Source organism: Sitophilus oryzae, unplaced genomic scaffold (assembly GCF_002938485.1).
Source record: "Sitophilus oryzae breed Bouriz unplaced genomic scaffold, Soryzae_2.0 scaffold_1502_pilon_pilon, whole genome shotgun sequence".
NCBI classification, from domain to species: domain Eukaryota; kingdom Metazoa; phylum Arthropoda; class Insecta; order Coleoptera; family Curculionidae; genus Sitophilus; species Sitophilus oryzae.
Genome location: NW_022146173.1, coordinates 1417475 through 1431214, shown reverse-complemented (window position 1 = coordinate 1431214; position 13740 = coordinate 1417475). Strand labels below are relative to the sequence as shown.

Here is a 13740-nt window from a genome sequence, read left to right as displayed (position 1 = left end):
TGTCACTCAAAGTTGATTACGTGCATCGGAAATTGTTTTGCGATTACTATATTAATATAGCCTGTGAAGAGTGTATTATTTCAAAAAATATCCCACTCTATAACAGGTGAATGCCTTTGTATATATGAGCTCCGTAGTTTTATAATTTATATAGATTTGTTCACACTTGATAAGAACCAGTAATACATCTGACCGAATTGTTGTAAAAATTTCAATATTTAAGTCAACATCACTGCTAGAAGACATTTTATTTCATACTAGCGTGTACCCGTGACTTCGTTCGCGTCGAATTACTTATTTGTCATGGTGATGATAAAGCAAAGCAAGAATTTCCATTAACATACAAACTGGATAAAATTTTCTCAAATTTATGTCAGCATGAGAAAAAACAATATGGCGATATTATTATATAACTTGGTAATATTTGAGGGGTATTTTTATCTCGTTGGAATTTGACTTTCGAAAAATCCGTTTGCCAAAAATAAGCTTTTTACGTCAAGCAGTTTAAGCAGAATCATGGTTAATCAATTAAACAACTTTTTGGAACACCCTGTATGATTTTCTAAAAAATTTCAAAATATGTAAAAAACAAAATAAATTATGCGTGTCCAAGCGTTTTCCTGAAAGACTAACCGTTTTTTAAATAACAAATATTGTAATATTTGAGGGGCGTTTTCACCCTCTTGAAATTTGAGATTCGAGAAACCCCTCCTTATCGAACAGTCAATCCGTTTGTCAAAAATCAGCTTTAAACGTCAAGCAGTTTAAGCAGAATCGTGATTACTCAATGGTCATATGTTATAAAACACCCTGTATAAATTTTTAAAAAATCTTAAAACATGTAAAACAACAATAAAATATACGTGTTTATGAGTTTTTTCCAAAAACTCACCAGTTTTTAAATAAAAAATATTCTAATATTTGAGGGGTGGTTTCACCCCCTTAAAATTCGAGTTTCAAAAAATCCCTTCTTATTGAATCTCTACACCCTAAATTCACTCCGTTTTTCAAAAATCAGCTTTTTACGTCAAGCGCTTTAAACAGGATCGTGATTACTCAATGACCAGATTTTTCGAAACACCCTGTACACATTTTTAAAAAATCTTAAAATATGTAAAAAAACAAAATAAAATATACGTGTTTAAGCGTTTTTTCGGAAACTTGATCGTTTTTTAAATAAAAATATTGTAATATTTGAGGGGTGGTTTCACCCCCTTGGAAGTGGAATTTCTTCGAAATATCCCTTTTTATCGAACCTCTAAACCCTAGAATCAACCTGTATGCCAAAATTGAGCTTCTTACGTTGAGTGGTTTGAGCAGGATCGTGATTAATCAGTGAGTCAGTCACTTAAGGATTTTATATATTAGTATAGATAAAATATATATTTGTTGTAAAGATTTGTTATCATTGAACCTGAACATCTCTTGTATTTTCCAACATTATGACTTTTCCGTTTAAGCATCAGGGAAGAGTAATCATACATTTTTAACTTTACCTCTCCTGCTTTTTCAACTTCCAATTTGACCAATATCATGTGGAAATATTATATAAAAATGCAGAAATATGATTCCTCATAAGATTATAGTTTTAGTCGATTAAGAACATTTCTTAATTCTATATTTTTATACAAAGAATGAAAGTTTCAAAAAGAAATCTTGAACAAATTAATTTTATATCAGTGCTTCCCATTCTATGCTAAAACTTTTGAAGGCCTTTAAAGCTTTTAAACAGGTCCATTAACAGATGCGAAACAGGCAATCTTTCAACAACGATTTATTCCTGTTATAAATCATAAAGCTATTAAACCCGGTGCAGGTAAAGGGACATATACTACGGCTACACCGGGGTATTAGTTCCGTCCTATAATCCTCAATATTCCGCCCGTATTCCGTCCTAATGCCCGCATAAAACGTAGGCAGCGTAGGATGCAGTCCCATCTCGTCCGCGTCCGACAAATTAACGAGTGGGCCGGCCGGACGGCGTTGCCGGATCTATATCGGCACTAATCCGTCCCCTGGATGGAATTATGACGTCCGTTCAGGCATAAATCCGATGCTGTCGGTTGTACGTTCCGGTATTAGAGCCGGTTTAGAGGGATAGAATAAGTTTATTTTAGATATATGAGACAAACGATATTGTAAATATCTATCTCATCAAAAGGCATAGAATGTGAGAAAAATTCTATGTGCATTATGGGCGCATATTTGAAATAAAACTTCTTTCGAACAGCTATTTAATTGGAGGATTTAAAGGACATGTCTGAAAAAGTGACAGATAATGCTGCTTTAAAATAAATGTTATTTTCCATTTATTTCTGTAATTTGTACATTTTCTGTTTCCTCTCCTATTCAACATATTCATGGCAGCGCTCTCCATTATAGTGGACAGGAAACTGCAGGAGAGAGGTTTGGGCATTCGATACAGATACGACGGCGGTTATGTTCAACATAAAAAGACTCAGGGCAAAAACACGCACAAAATTAATTACAGAACTTCAATACGCCGATGACTGTACTCTAGTTGCAAATACGTTACAGCAATTGCAAGAAATGTTGAACTGGGGCTTAAGCTGAACATCGGTAAAACTAAAATCATGTCCACTCCCCCGGAAAATCACAACAATGCTATAAAAATCGGAGAAGAACTATTGGAATATGTAGCGGAATTCAATTACCTCGGCAGTTTGAGTTCGGAAAAGGCCAATATCGACTCTGAAATTCAGCACAGGATTAGCAGCTCCTCAAGAGCATTCTGGAAATTAAAAGACAGGGTTTTCTACAATCATGACTTGAGCACAAAAACGAAACTTGCGGTGTACCGAGCAATAATAATTCCCACCATGTTATGTGGAAGCGAAACCTGGGTGCCGTACCGCCGACACATGAACGTATTAAACAAGTTGCAACAGAGACATTTTAGACAACTCTTAAAAATCAAATGGTTCCATCATGTCGCAAACGTATCGGTCCTTGAAAAAGCTAACTGCGAGAGTATTGAAGTCATAATTACAAAGTCCCGCTTAAGATGGGCTGGTCACGTATACAGAATGCAAAAAAACCGCATAGCAAAATCTCTACTTTACGGTGAGCTTATAGACGGTAAGAGGAGGGCGGGTGGACAACTCAAAAGGTATAAGGATATTTTCCACGAAAACTTAAAGAGGATTAACATGCAGAATGAGTGGGAAGAAGCAGCTTACAATAGAACGAAATGGAGAAGAATTGTAAAGTCAGTTAAGAGCGACAACCAAAAAGTAAAGAGGCAACAAAGCAATGAGATTTATGAATGTCCTTAGTGCGGTAGACAGATAACATCGCGTATCGGGCTTTTCAGTCACAGAAAGGCTCATGAAAGAAAACGCATTGCGTGACCATCTTGTGATGCGTGTCAAATACTCGTCAGCGAGTAATTGCAGTATGTATGTATGTATGTACGCTTAACAAAAGATGCTATCGTGGGGACTATAATAAAAAAGAAGAATGAAATTATTGGGCAAACCTACAGTAAGATTAGCCATGAAACATGTCGTATTTTAGCCATGTTTCATGGCTAATCTTACTGTAGGTTTGCTCAATAATTTCATTCTTCTTTTGTACGCTTAAATTTATTTAAAAGAAAAAATTTTGAACCTAACCAACAATTCCTATTTATAATGGTTTACAGTACTGTGATATGCATCTAATTACCTATAATTTGAGACCTGGGTTTGAGTAACTTTAAATTATTAACATCTATAGAATGATCTTTATCAAAAAATCTGTTGAGCAACGCACGATTTATCTTATCTGAGCCAATAGCTGCAGAGATTTTTATCAAGAATAAAAATTTTTCTGATAAACCTAATATAAGTTCGGACCACCCTGTATTTAAATTAACTTAACTTGTCATTGGTTAGAACTGTTTATTATGCACTTTTTGAGTCGCACCTCAGGTATGCCCTTCCATTCTGGGGTACGTGTTGTGCGACTCAATTTGACCGCATTTTCAGGCTCCAGAAGGGAGCTGTTCGATATTCACTGGGACTAAACAGCAGAACTCATTGCCGGGACTTTTTTAAAAAATTAAAAATATTGACTCTTCCTTCCTTATTTATATTTGAATCCGTTTGCCTAATACGTAAACATGTATCAGCTTCTCAAGAAAGGCCTCTGACACTTATCCACTCAGGAACGCGGAGCAAGATCTTTATCTACCTACCCCACGCTCAGAGTTAGTTAAAAGTTCAATATTATACAACTCGAAAAAAATGCACAATCACCTGCCATTTGAAATCAAATCCATAACATCATTTTTTTTTTCATTTCGCAAAGCATTGAACTCTTATTTACTAGACAAGGCTTTCTATGCCGTAAATGAATTGTATTTTGAAAATCAAGTTTGATCTTGTAAACACTGGTCTAATGCTTGCTATATTGCTATATTGCTATATTTACTAATGACATCGAAATGAATTTATTTAGAGGTCATTAATATTTTACTATAAACTAGCTAAATATTTTTGAATATTATTTTTATTTTTTGTTCTTTGACATTAGAAACATTTATAAATGTCTATTTTAACAATAAGACTGACAATATTATTTGTATAATGTTTTGTATTATCTTTTGTTTGTTTGTTTGTGTACCTTGTTTTTTTACTTTGTTTGTTAGTTTACCTTTGTCTACAAATTGAAAAAATTTTTGATAATAAAGGCATTTATTTATTTATTTATTTATTATATGACATTTAAAATTTAAATATATTCTAACTTAATTTTCTCTTTTCCAGTTCTGGTTGTACAGCAAGTCGGGCGAAATTCGCAGAGACGAGGCATGCCTGGACTACAGCGGCCAAGAGGTGATCCTCTACCCTTGCCACGGCAGCAAGGGCAACCAGTACTGGGACTACGACTCGGACAAGAAGCTGATCAGGCACGGCAGCAGCGACAAGTGCCTGGGCATCGACTCGGCCAAGAAGAAGCTGACCATGGAGAGGTGCAACGCAGAGCTGGACCACCAGCAATGGGAGATGGAGAACTACGACAGGTCGAAGTTGTTGTAGTTTTACGCGAGTGAAATACTTAGAATAAACCTTTGACTGAAACATTTTTAAATAATAGACGTTCGTTTAGATAGCGGTGTTTAAAACGATGTTCGAACAGTGTTCAAAGTCTTAGATAAGTCGATATGTAGTGCCAACTTATTGTTAGGTATTTTTTTGTGTGGAATGAGCTCTCGAGAAACATATGCCTACAAATTAAATATAATTTTTGTATAAAGTCCTAAAGAATATTTAAGGGGGATTATTCATTAGTGAAAGTAAGTTTTTATTAATATATGGTATTCCTCAATGACATGCTAATATTCAAGGAGGATATTCTTGGTCCTATTCTAAGAAAAAAAAATCATATGAATGTATGTCCTAAATAGGGTTTTGTGGTTTCTCGCTGGTTTCTGTTTTTTCGGCTGGTCTATACAGGGTGAGTCTTAAATAAGTACAAGTATTTTCTTGACTGATAGATCTCGATAAGAGAATCATATTTTCTCTTTGCTGTTTTTCAACTAAGTCCGAAATAACCTAGTTATTTTACCTTGAAAATTGAGAAAAGAAATGTGTTTTGCTGAAATTTTGGGGACCACGGGATCTTTTTTATTTATTCTTCTTGTAAATTTATTCTACTACTTATGTTACCATATTATCAAGATATATACCGGGTGCGTCAAAAGTGGCTCACCCCTATAATTTTTTTTATTTTTTCAGTTAAAAAAACGAGATTTGGTATGTTAGTATATGACATAAATTAGGATTAATTGACGTATTCAATTGTTTTCGGTCACTTCCTGTTTCACCGGAAATGACTACAACTTTTGATTTTGGCACCCTCTGTATTTTTTTACTTTATTCGATAGAAAATAACACTCAGAATAGAATGACATCATATCTCAACTTTTGACATTTTCGCATATGGTTTATTTGAAATTATAACTTGCGGTTCGAAACGAAAAATTGACTCGAAATACCAAGTGTGTGGTATCAAATTATTCATAAAAAATTATTTTTCCAAATATGCTAATGAGCCACCCTCGTTCCATTTGAAAAAATTGAGATATGATTACAAATACGATTTAGGTATTTTTATCCGGCCAGGACAAGACACTAAAAACATTAGACGATCAAATCTATTTTTCCAAGGCTTCTTAATTACGAATTAGTGTTTTTAACATAGCCATGGCACTCTAGATTGAAAATTAAAATAAGATTTTTTATTAAGTGTGAATGTCAAATGTTGACATGTGATATGTCATTCTATTCAGAATGTCATTTTATATCGAATAAGGTAAATAAATACCAAGGGTGCCATTTAAAAATCAAAAGTTGTAGTCATTTCCGGTGAAACAGGAAGTCACCAAAAACAATTGAATACATCAATCAATCTTAATTTATGTCATATACTAACATACCAAATCTTAAAGTTTCAATAGTATTTTTTTTAATTTTAGTTCAGTATGCCAACTAAACCAGTAGCCCGCAATATCTTCAAATAAGAAACAAATTTTAATTCAAAGCATTTTCTTTATAAAACAACCTTTCAGAAACAATTGACAGCATCATATCTGATTTTCGGTTTCTTATTTTTGTGACGACATTTCCAGATAACGTGAAAATACGCTCGACACCCTGTATCTCGAAAACGAAGCATTATAGAACACCCTGTAAAATCTCCCTTTAAAATATCGGACACCTATTCAGAGCCACCCTGTATATTTTATCTCATATTAACATCTCTAAACATATAACATAAAATAAAAGAAAACTTATATTTACAGGAAACAACATAAACATATTGTTTAAAAATTATATTTTCCAAATGACTTTATTCTTGAATAAAACATTAATTGCATCAAAATATATTAAAATAGATTTATCTTCATAACGATTTCGTAAAGTTTCAAAAGAACTCAATTTATAAAATTCAACAATTTAACATATTATATTCCATCCAGATATCTAAGTCGTTAACAGGATATTTAATAGTCTATACATATGTACTGTCAGAAACAATATATGTATAGTCTGTCCAACCAGTCAGGGAAGATTTTGACAGACGATACCAAAAAAATTACAGAATATACAGTTTACCTGTGGATTATTATTTATTTATCGTATGGCAAGCACATCGTTTAACAGATATTACAAACTAATACACGTAAAAATATAAACAATACAAAAAGATATAAAATATATAAATATAAAAGGAACACGGTATATCACAAACAAAATACGCGCAACAGGAGACAAATACAGTGAGATTAAATACAAACGTCAAGATTACGTATATAGTCTATTGCAGCGTCATCAGCAGTCAGGAAATCGGAGTAGTTTCCACCGTAAGCTCTTATCTCGCACTCCTCCACTATGTGGCGTACGGTTTGTCTGTCGGCTCCACAGTCGCATCTGGGTGATGGTATCTTACCCCATCTGTGAAGAGAGTCTGCGCATCTTCCGTGGTTCGTGCGTATTCTGTTGAGGGATGACCATGTTTTTACCTGTGGATTAAAATGACAGACACAATTGTCACTGTCATGGACCCCCTCGTTCGACAGACTATATCAAACTATATCATATCAACAGTCTGGTATGATAATCTGATCCGTTATATCTGTGTTAAAATTAACCAAGTCCATGTAACTTTGACATTCAAAAGTAATCTTAATATCATTTAATAACGAAATTGATATTTCAAACTAACAAAATCGAGTGAAATTTTCTGTTAGTGCCATATAAAAATATTTTTATTTGATAATCATTATATCATTTTATATAATGTTACTGCCTTCTATTTATATGAAATACTTTTTTTAAAAAAATATTCTTTGTCCGGAAACTACTCAGTTGAAAGATAGATAAATTTAATTTCTATAGATCGTATGTGTCGTAGTATTTATTCTATTTCCCTAAATTATAATTTCAATTTTATAACTTAATAAGCCAAATTAGACAATACTGAAGTGTAAATATTTTCTATCTTTATCTTTAGTTGGCATTACATATTTGCTGATGATGTACATGCTGTAAACGAATTTTTACTTTCCACTTAGTTTTCTAGTGTCCATAAAATATGACACAACATATATGTATGCATTTCGTTAATCTTTGGTACTCCATAAAATTCCATAATACATATTCTTTTTACATATCGCCTCTGTTCAAACATATCAAATTAAGAAAAATAACACCAACAATTTGCTATATAACTTTTTGAACCATCTAAATGTAAATTTCAAATTAACGTTCAATATGTACCAAATTCACATATTCCTCCTTGTGACTCAATTATTCTAACAAATATAAATTGTGAATATAGCAATATTAATTCTGTTATTACTATGTATTTCACTACATAATCCATATTATATACATTATAAACATATGGCATGCAATTATTTGAAATAACAAAATGCGTATCATATATTATAAAATTATGAAAATTGCATATCGGATTGGTTTTAGATAATAATGGCTGATTTCTAGTCTCTATGATATCAATTATATCAATTGAAACGACTACATAACATTAAAAAACATCAAATCACATGAATAAATAACAAACATTGTTTCACAAATAAAGTTTATAGAAATGATACAGAGGTTCACATTCCTTCTAAAATTTAACAAGACATATCTATTAAATAATATCTTTTACCCTAACAATACTGCTCAATGCGATATACATACATTCCATTATAAAAATAAGTACTTAATTTGTTTTAAAATGCATTTTTATACATAATTTATTGTATATTAAGTAGAGATATTAGTGAGTTATAGTTGAGCAGAGAAAAATGTATAAATAATAAAATATTGTCGGATTCCAGCCTTTCGAATGGAACCTTGAACTTAAATTGAAATTTTCAAGCAACTGGTTAGAAGCAAAGATTAATTATTGGGTCAGAGATCCTAGTTTGGCTAAACTATATACCTAATAAACTGAACAACTGTAACACAGAAGACTTATGTGACGCCTCTCTTTGAACGAGTCCGATTATCTTTGAATCTTGAGTTCGATTATTTTTGAAGATAAATAGACAGTTACGTTAAAAATACACAGGCCTCGTTATAAATTGGCGCCCAACGTGAGGCCCCAATTTATAACAAAATTGATATAATTATTTTTAGGGGTTGCCCTAAACTAACTTTGACGTGTTAGAAACTTATTGAAGTCTTATAAAAACCATTAACTGTTATAAATATTCAAAATTCTTTCAAGGTTACACACCAAAAGCTGAAACCCGACTATATTGTTCATTTTTGAGATTCGCTATCGATTGCTGTGGGTATGTGTTAAAAGTTCTTAGATTTTTACATGTAAATATATCGATCCTGTGCATATATTTTTTAGATGTATGGTAGGGCTAGTATGTAATTTTATGTCTTGCAAATATGTATTTTATAAAAATTTGTAAGTATAGCGTATGTTTTATTAATATGTTACACCATGTCATTAATATCACTGTTATTGGAGAATAAGTAGAAAGCAATGGAATTAAGTGTATATTATAAATAAGCAGATTATATCAACATTTACCGAAGAATAGATTACAAAGAAATACATTCCTGAAAATGTGTAATAATCATTTTTAATTTTGGATTCAACACACTATAAGAATATTTTCATCTTTAAAAATATCATAGAAAGAACCTATGCATTCGCAATCCCCCTCTCTTTATAACAGTTTCTGTTATTTTGGCAAAAAAATCAGTTTTTTTTAATAAATTGTGATTTTCTGAAAAAAAAATTGCAAAAATATATCAGTTTATAAAGCAATTTATCATTTAATAATGATTTTGTAATATTTATTTTTATTGCTTTGTCGAACATGGTGAACACCTAATAAAAGATACGCTACATCATTTTTTATTTAAAAAATAGAAAACAACGTAAAAACAGTCTACTTTAAATATTTACTAATTTTTAACCATAATTTTTGGGATATTGGTGCTTTTATTTTCAGTTTCTTAGGCTAGTATTTTTACAAAATCAATTTATACAAGTTCAATGGGATAACTCTAGTTTTGTTTCTACTGTGCTGGTAACTTTTACTTTTGGGTCGATATTTCCGTGTGTAGAAGTAAATCGCATAGGGATCTTATTAAATTGGAGTGAGAGAAATGCAACGGTGTGCCGTTGCGGCGTTGTCACATTTCTCCGGTACGCCTTTCCCTATCGAGTAAAAAGTAAAGTAAAATCACGATCGCAAACCGCATATTTTTAAAAAACTTTTTTTTCGAAAAGATAAATAGATAGAAATCGTTAAATGTGTTTCTGAGCATCTGAAATGGAATTATAAGGATATCGTTAGGGTATCCATTTTTTATAACAAGAAAACGTCAGTAATCGTAATAATCTCAAGAACCACTTTAGATATTGAAACTTTTTTTTATTATTTTGAAGTTCGAATCTTTTACAAGATGTTTAAATAAGAAAAAATCGATAAGCTGTTTTTTTCATTCAAAAATTTTAAAAACCACATCCATTTACTTTTAGTGCATAGCAATTTTCAGCAATCGTGTAACTTTTTTATTTATAAAGATTTTCACATACTGTCTGCGAAGAAAATATAGCAGAAATATTATGAAAGTGTTTGAAAAAAACACAATCGATAATTTCTAATGGTTTTCGAGATATCGACTTTTGAATTCAGAGTTCTAATAGCGCAACCACTGTCGAACACCAACCCAATTCCGCTTATTTTTACCAAAAATGCAAGTGTTTCTAACTTGCACTTAAAAATTTACAAGCTATAGGGAAAATTACAACAACTCGTTAATAAACAAACAAATAAAGTATCACGAGACGTAATTAAATCGTGAAGATGAATGCATGATGACACCCTTATCCAAAATTTTAAGTACTGATTGGGTCAACCTGTCGACCGCGAAGAATCAGCTATATCCCTTCCACGTCTCTTAGCAATGTGCACAGTTTCTCGGTTTATTTCATACGTTTGGCAACGTTTTTACTGTTCTCTCTTTGTTCAGTACATTATAAACACATTGTACTCTTCTGACACACGAAAGTCTCGATCCAAAACTAACCTTTGCCAGCCTTTAATATATTTTGTTATCGGTACAACAAATAAGTACCGTGTGGATGAATGAAAATGTCGTCACAGTAAGCATAGTAACAATTTTCATTCGATTTTGACAGTGTCGATGAGACCTCATCGTGAATTACTTATAGTACTTTATAAACATCAAAAGCCAATATGAAAACTAGTTACTTAAATACTTTATATTTTGACTTTCTATCAAATTTTTAATAGTGTGACGTCGTTTTCGTTCGATCTCACTGTATATCATTCAAATAAAACTAGAGAGATCCCAACTGTAAAATATTTTAGTCACTTGATAATGTGATATTTTTATTTTGTTAATTTCGCTTACAATATCCTATAAATTTTATTGAGGACAAGCGTGCGTGAGTATCAAATGCTCAATACTAGTATTTTAGCTGTATCGTATGTTAATGTATAAAACGAGTATCATACATTTGCAAATTATGAAATAAAGTATGTTTATTTCGAATTTGCAAAGAAATGATAATTGGGTAATGTAAAATGGTGTGAAACTACATTTCGTTCACAACATATCTAAATGGTATTTAAATCCTAGTTCTAGGCCAGTGTATTCTATTTTTATAATGTGCCTTAATTTTTTGTGTATATATAATACGATGTTAATTACAAAATTATATTGATACTTTGTTGTTTTATTTATATTCTTTTATAAGGTTCTATTAAATATAGTTGGCTGCAGTTAACTTCTCAAGTAAATGTTCACATCATAGTGTAACACGATGATTAAATAAAAGTAAGTCGTCACAACCTAAACTTCAACAATATTCTTATCGAAACAGGCACTACTTAACAAGAAACGAATGTTCCAAAATAAAACAAAGTTAAAAAACAATAAACAAAGTTTTATTAGGTCGAATTAAAATTTATAAAATCTAAGAGTTAAACAATCTATTTATAGTGCTTTGTACATTAACTGAAAAAGTACACAGAATCTAAAACATTGTTTATATCAAAATCTCCAGTCGCAGGCAAGGTTCTCAGTAGTTTGTTGAGTTTTTTCTTTTGATAATCGGCCAAGGAACTTTCATCAGATAGTTCGCTAGAAGTAGAAAAAAATTTAGCATTTTCAAAACAATTTCACATTTTTTTTTGTTTTTTTACACGTACTGTAATTGTACAGAGCGATCCACAATGACTGAAATATCGTATGATCGAAAAAAAACGGCGCCAAAGAGAATGACAATCGATGATAAATTTGGCGAGGTCGATCTTCTAGACGTAATTTATTTGGCCTGTACTCTTCTTTATTTTTTAACGGCACTTATACTGTGTAGTACGGTGTAGTTTAAAATTCGAGAAAATATATTTTTTAAGGAAATAGATTTCTGTGTCTGGAAACGTTCTATCCTTTTTTAATCTCTCTATAATTAGTATTAATTTTTTTGAAGTTTTATGTCAGTCAAATGACGTCTAGATATTGACCTCGCCAAAATTATCATCGATTGTCATTCCCCAGCCGTATTTGACGCAGTTTTTTCTTCGATTATACGCTATAATTAAGGTACTTAAATTGTGATATCTTACCTTTCCTCAAAACTGTAGTTATTATACATAGAAATAGATAAGTCTTCTAAAATTGGTTCAGAATGCAAAGCCACAAACTGTTCTCGACATATCTAGAAACAAAAGGTACAGTTACCCCCTGGACTTATACAAAATAATTATATCCATTGCCGCAGATTCAAACATATTTTTAATAATGTGCAGGGTGGCGCCTCTTATACGCCGCGGAATTCCAATTTATTTATTTATTATTTATCTTCACAATATTATTTAGGTTGCCTACCCCTCAGGCAAAGATTTTCCTAGATATTTTAATTTTTATGATTTCGCGTCAGAAGATCTTTATTATTTGAAAAATCTAGATAGCTGTGTGATATATCTTTTGTTAATTTAACAAAAATTAAAGATTGTAGAGTAAAAAAATTATTACAGAATTAAATCTAGATATAAACATATAATTATGTGACAAAAATTAGCTAGATGAAATCAAATGCTCAAAATGCTTCCTATCCTGTTAACTGCATAAAATGATTGTCTTTTCAAAAGGATTTTTTCATTTTAAAAGGCATATGTGGAGTTCTACCTCGAAAAGCAGCTACAATAATTTCTCTCATGTTGTCGCCAATAGTTGGTCGAGTTTTGTAAACTGTCTTTAACATATCCTCTTTTTGTAAAACTGTCTTTAACATATCCCCATAAAAAATCCAGACTAGATAATATCAGGAGCATTTAAGTATTCTATCAATTGGTGAATGCACACTGCATTCACCAACTAATAGAATGATATATCAATTCTTTCTGATGTAGGATAAGTTTGCATTTTCGGCAAATTTCTGAATTTTTTTTTTGTTTTAAATGACACAAAATGCATGATAGTTAGTAGTTAAAGCTAATTGTTAAAGTTGGACTGTAATAATTAGACAGCTATATATGTTGAAGTAACGTCAGACGTATCACAGCCACCTAGATTTTCTGAAATAATACAGATCTACTCAGATCAAATCATGTAAATTTGTAAATGAAAATATCTAGGAAAATCTTTGTTTGAGGGGTAGGCAACCATAGTATTTTGAAGAGACATGAATTATCCATTGAATATCGGAATAATATACTGGGTG

The 13740-nt window shown here is 31.6% G+C and overlaps 2 protein-coding genes and 1 long non-coding RNA gene across 3 annotated transcripts in view; 1 reads left to right on the top strand and 2 right to left on the bottom strand.

Annotated features, from left to right (window-relative positions):
* LOC115878243 (putative polypeptide N-acetylgalactosaminyltransferase 9) overlaps positions 1-5709 on the top strand; it is a gene marked incomplete in the record, with an annotated part of 411764 nt that extends 406055 nt beyond the window's left edge. The window contains 1 exon segment of the mRNA XM_030894670.1: positions 4770-5709. Coding sequence (XP_030750530.1) covers positions 4770-5042 — 273 coding nt within the window.
* Positions 5710-6613: 904 nt separating this feature from the next.
* Positions 6614-7803, bottom strand: LOC115878242. The gene is made up of 2 exons (XR_004049480.1): positions 7529-7803; positions 6614-7121 (listed from the first exon to the last, which is right to left on the bottom strand). It is a non-coding gene; the product is annotated as an uncharacterized LOC115878242 (long non-coding RNA).
* A 4189-nt stretch (positions 7804-11992) lies between these two features.
* Positions 11993-13740, bottom strand: part of LOC115878241 (DNA-directed RNA polymerase, mitochondrial-like) — a 28520-nt gene continuing 26772 nt past the window's right edge. Inside the window, exons 19-20 of the mRNA XM_030894669.1 lie at positions 12644-12735; positions 11993-12158 (exon numbers count right to left, since the gene is read on the bottom strand). Of these exons, the coding sequence (XP_030750529.1) occupies positions 12029-12158; positions 12644-12735 (222 nt within the window). The 3' untranslated portion in view covers positions 11993-12028. The remainder of the gene's footprint in view (positions 12159-12643; positions 12736-13740) is intronic.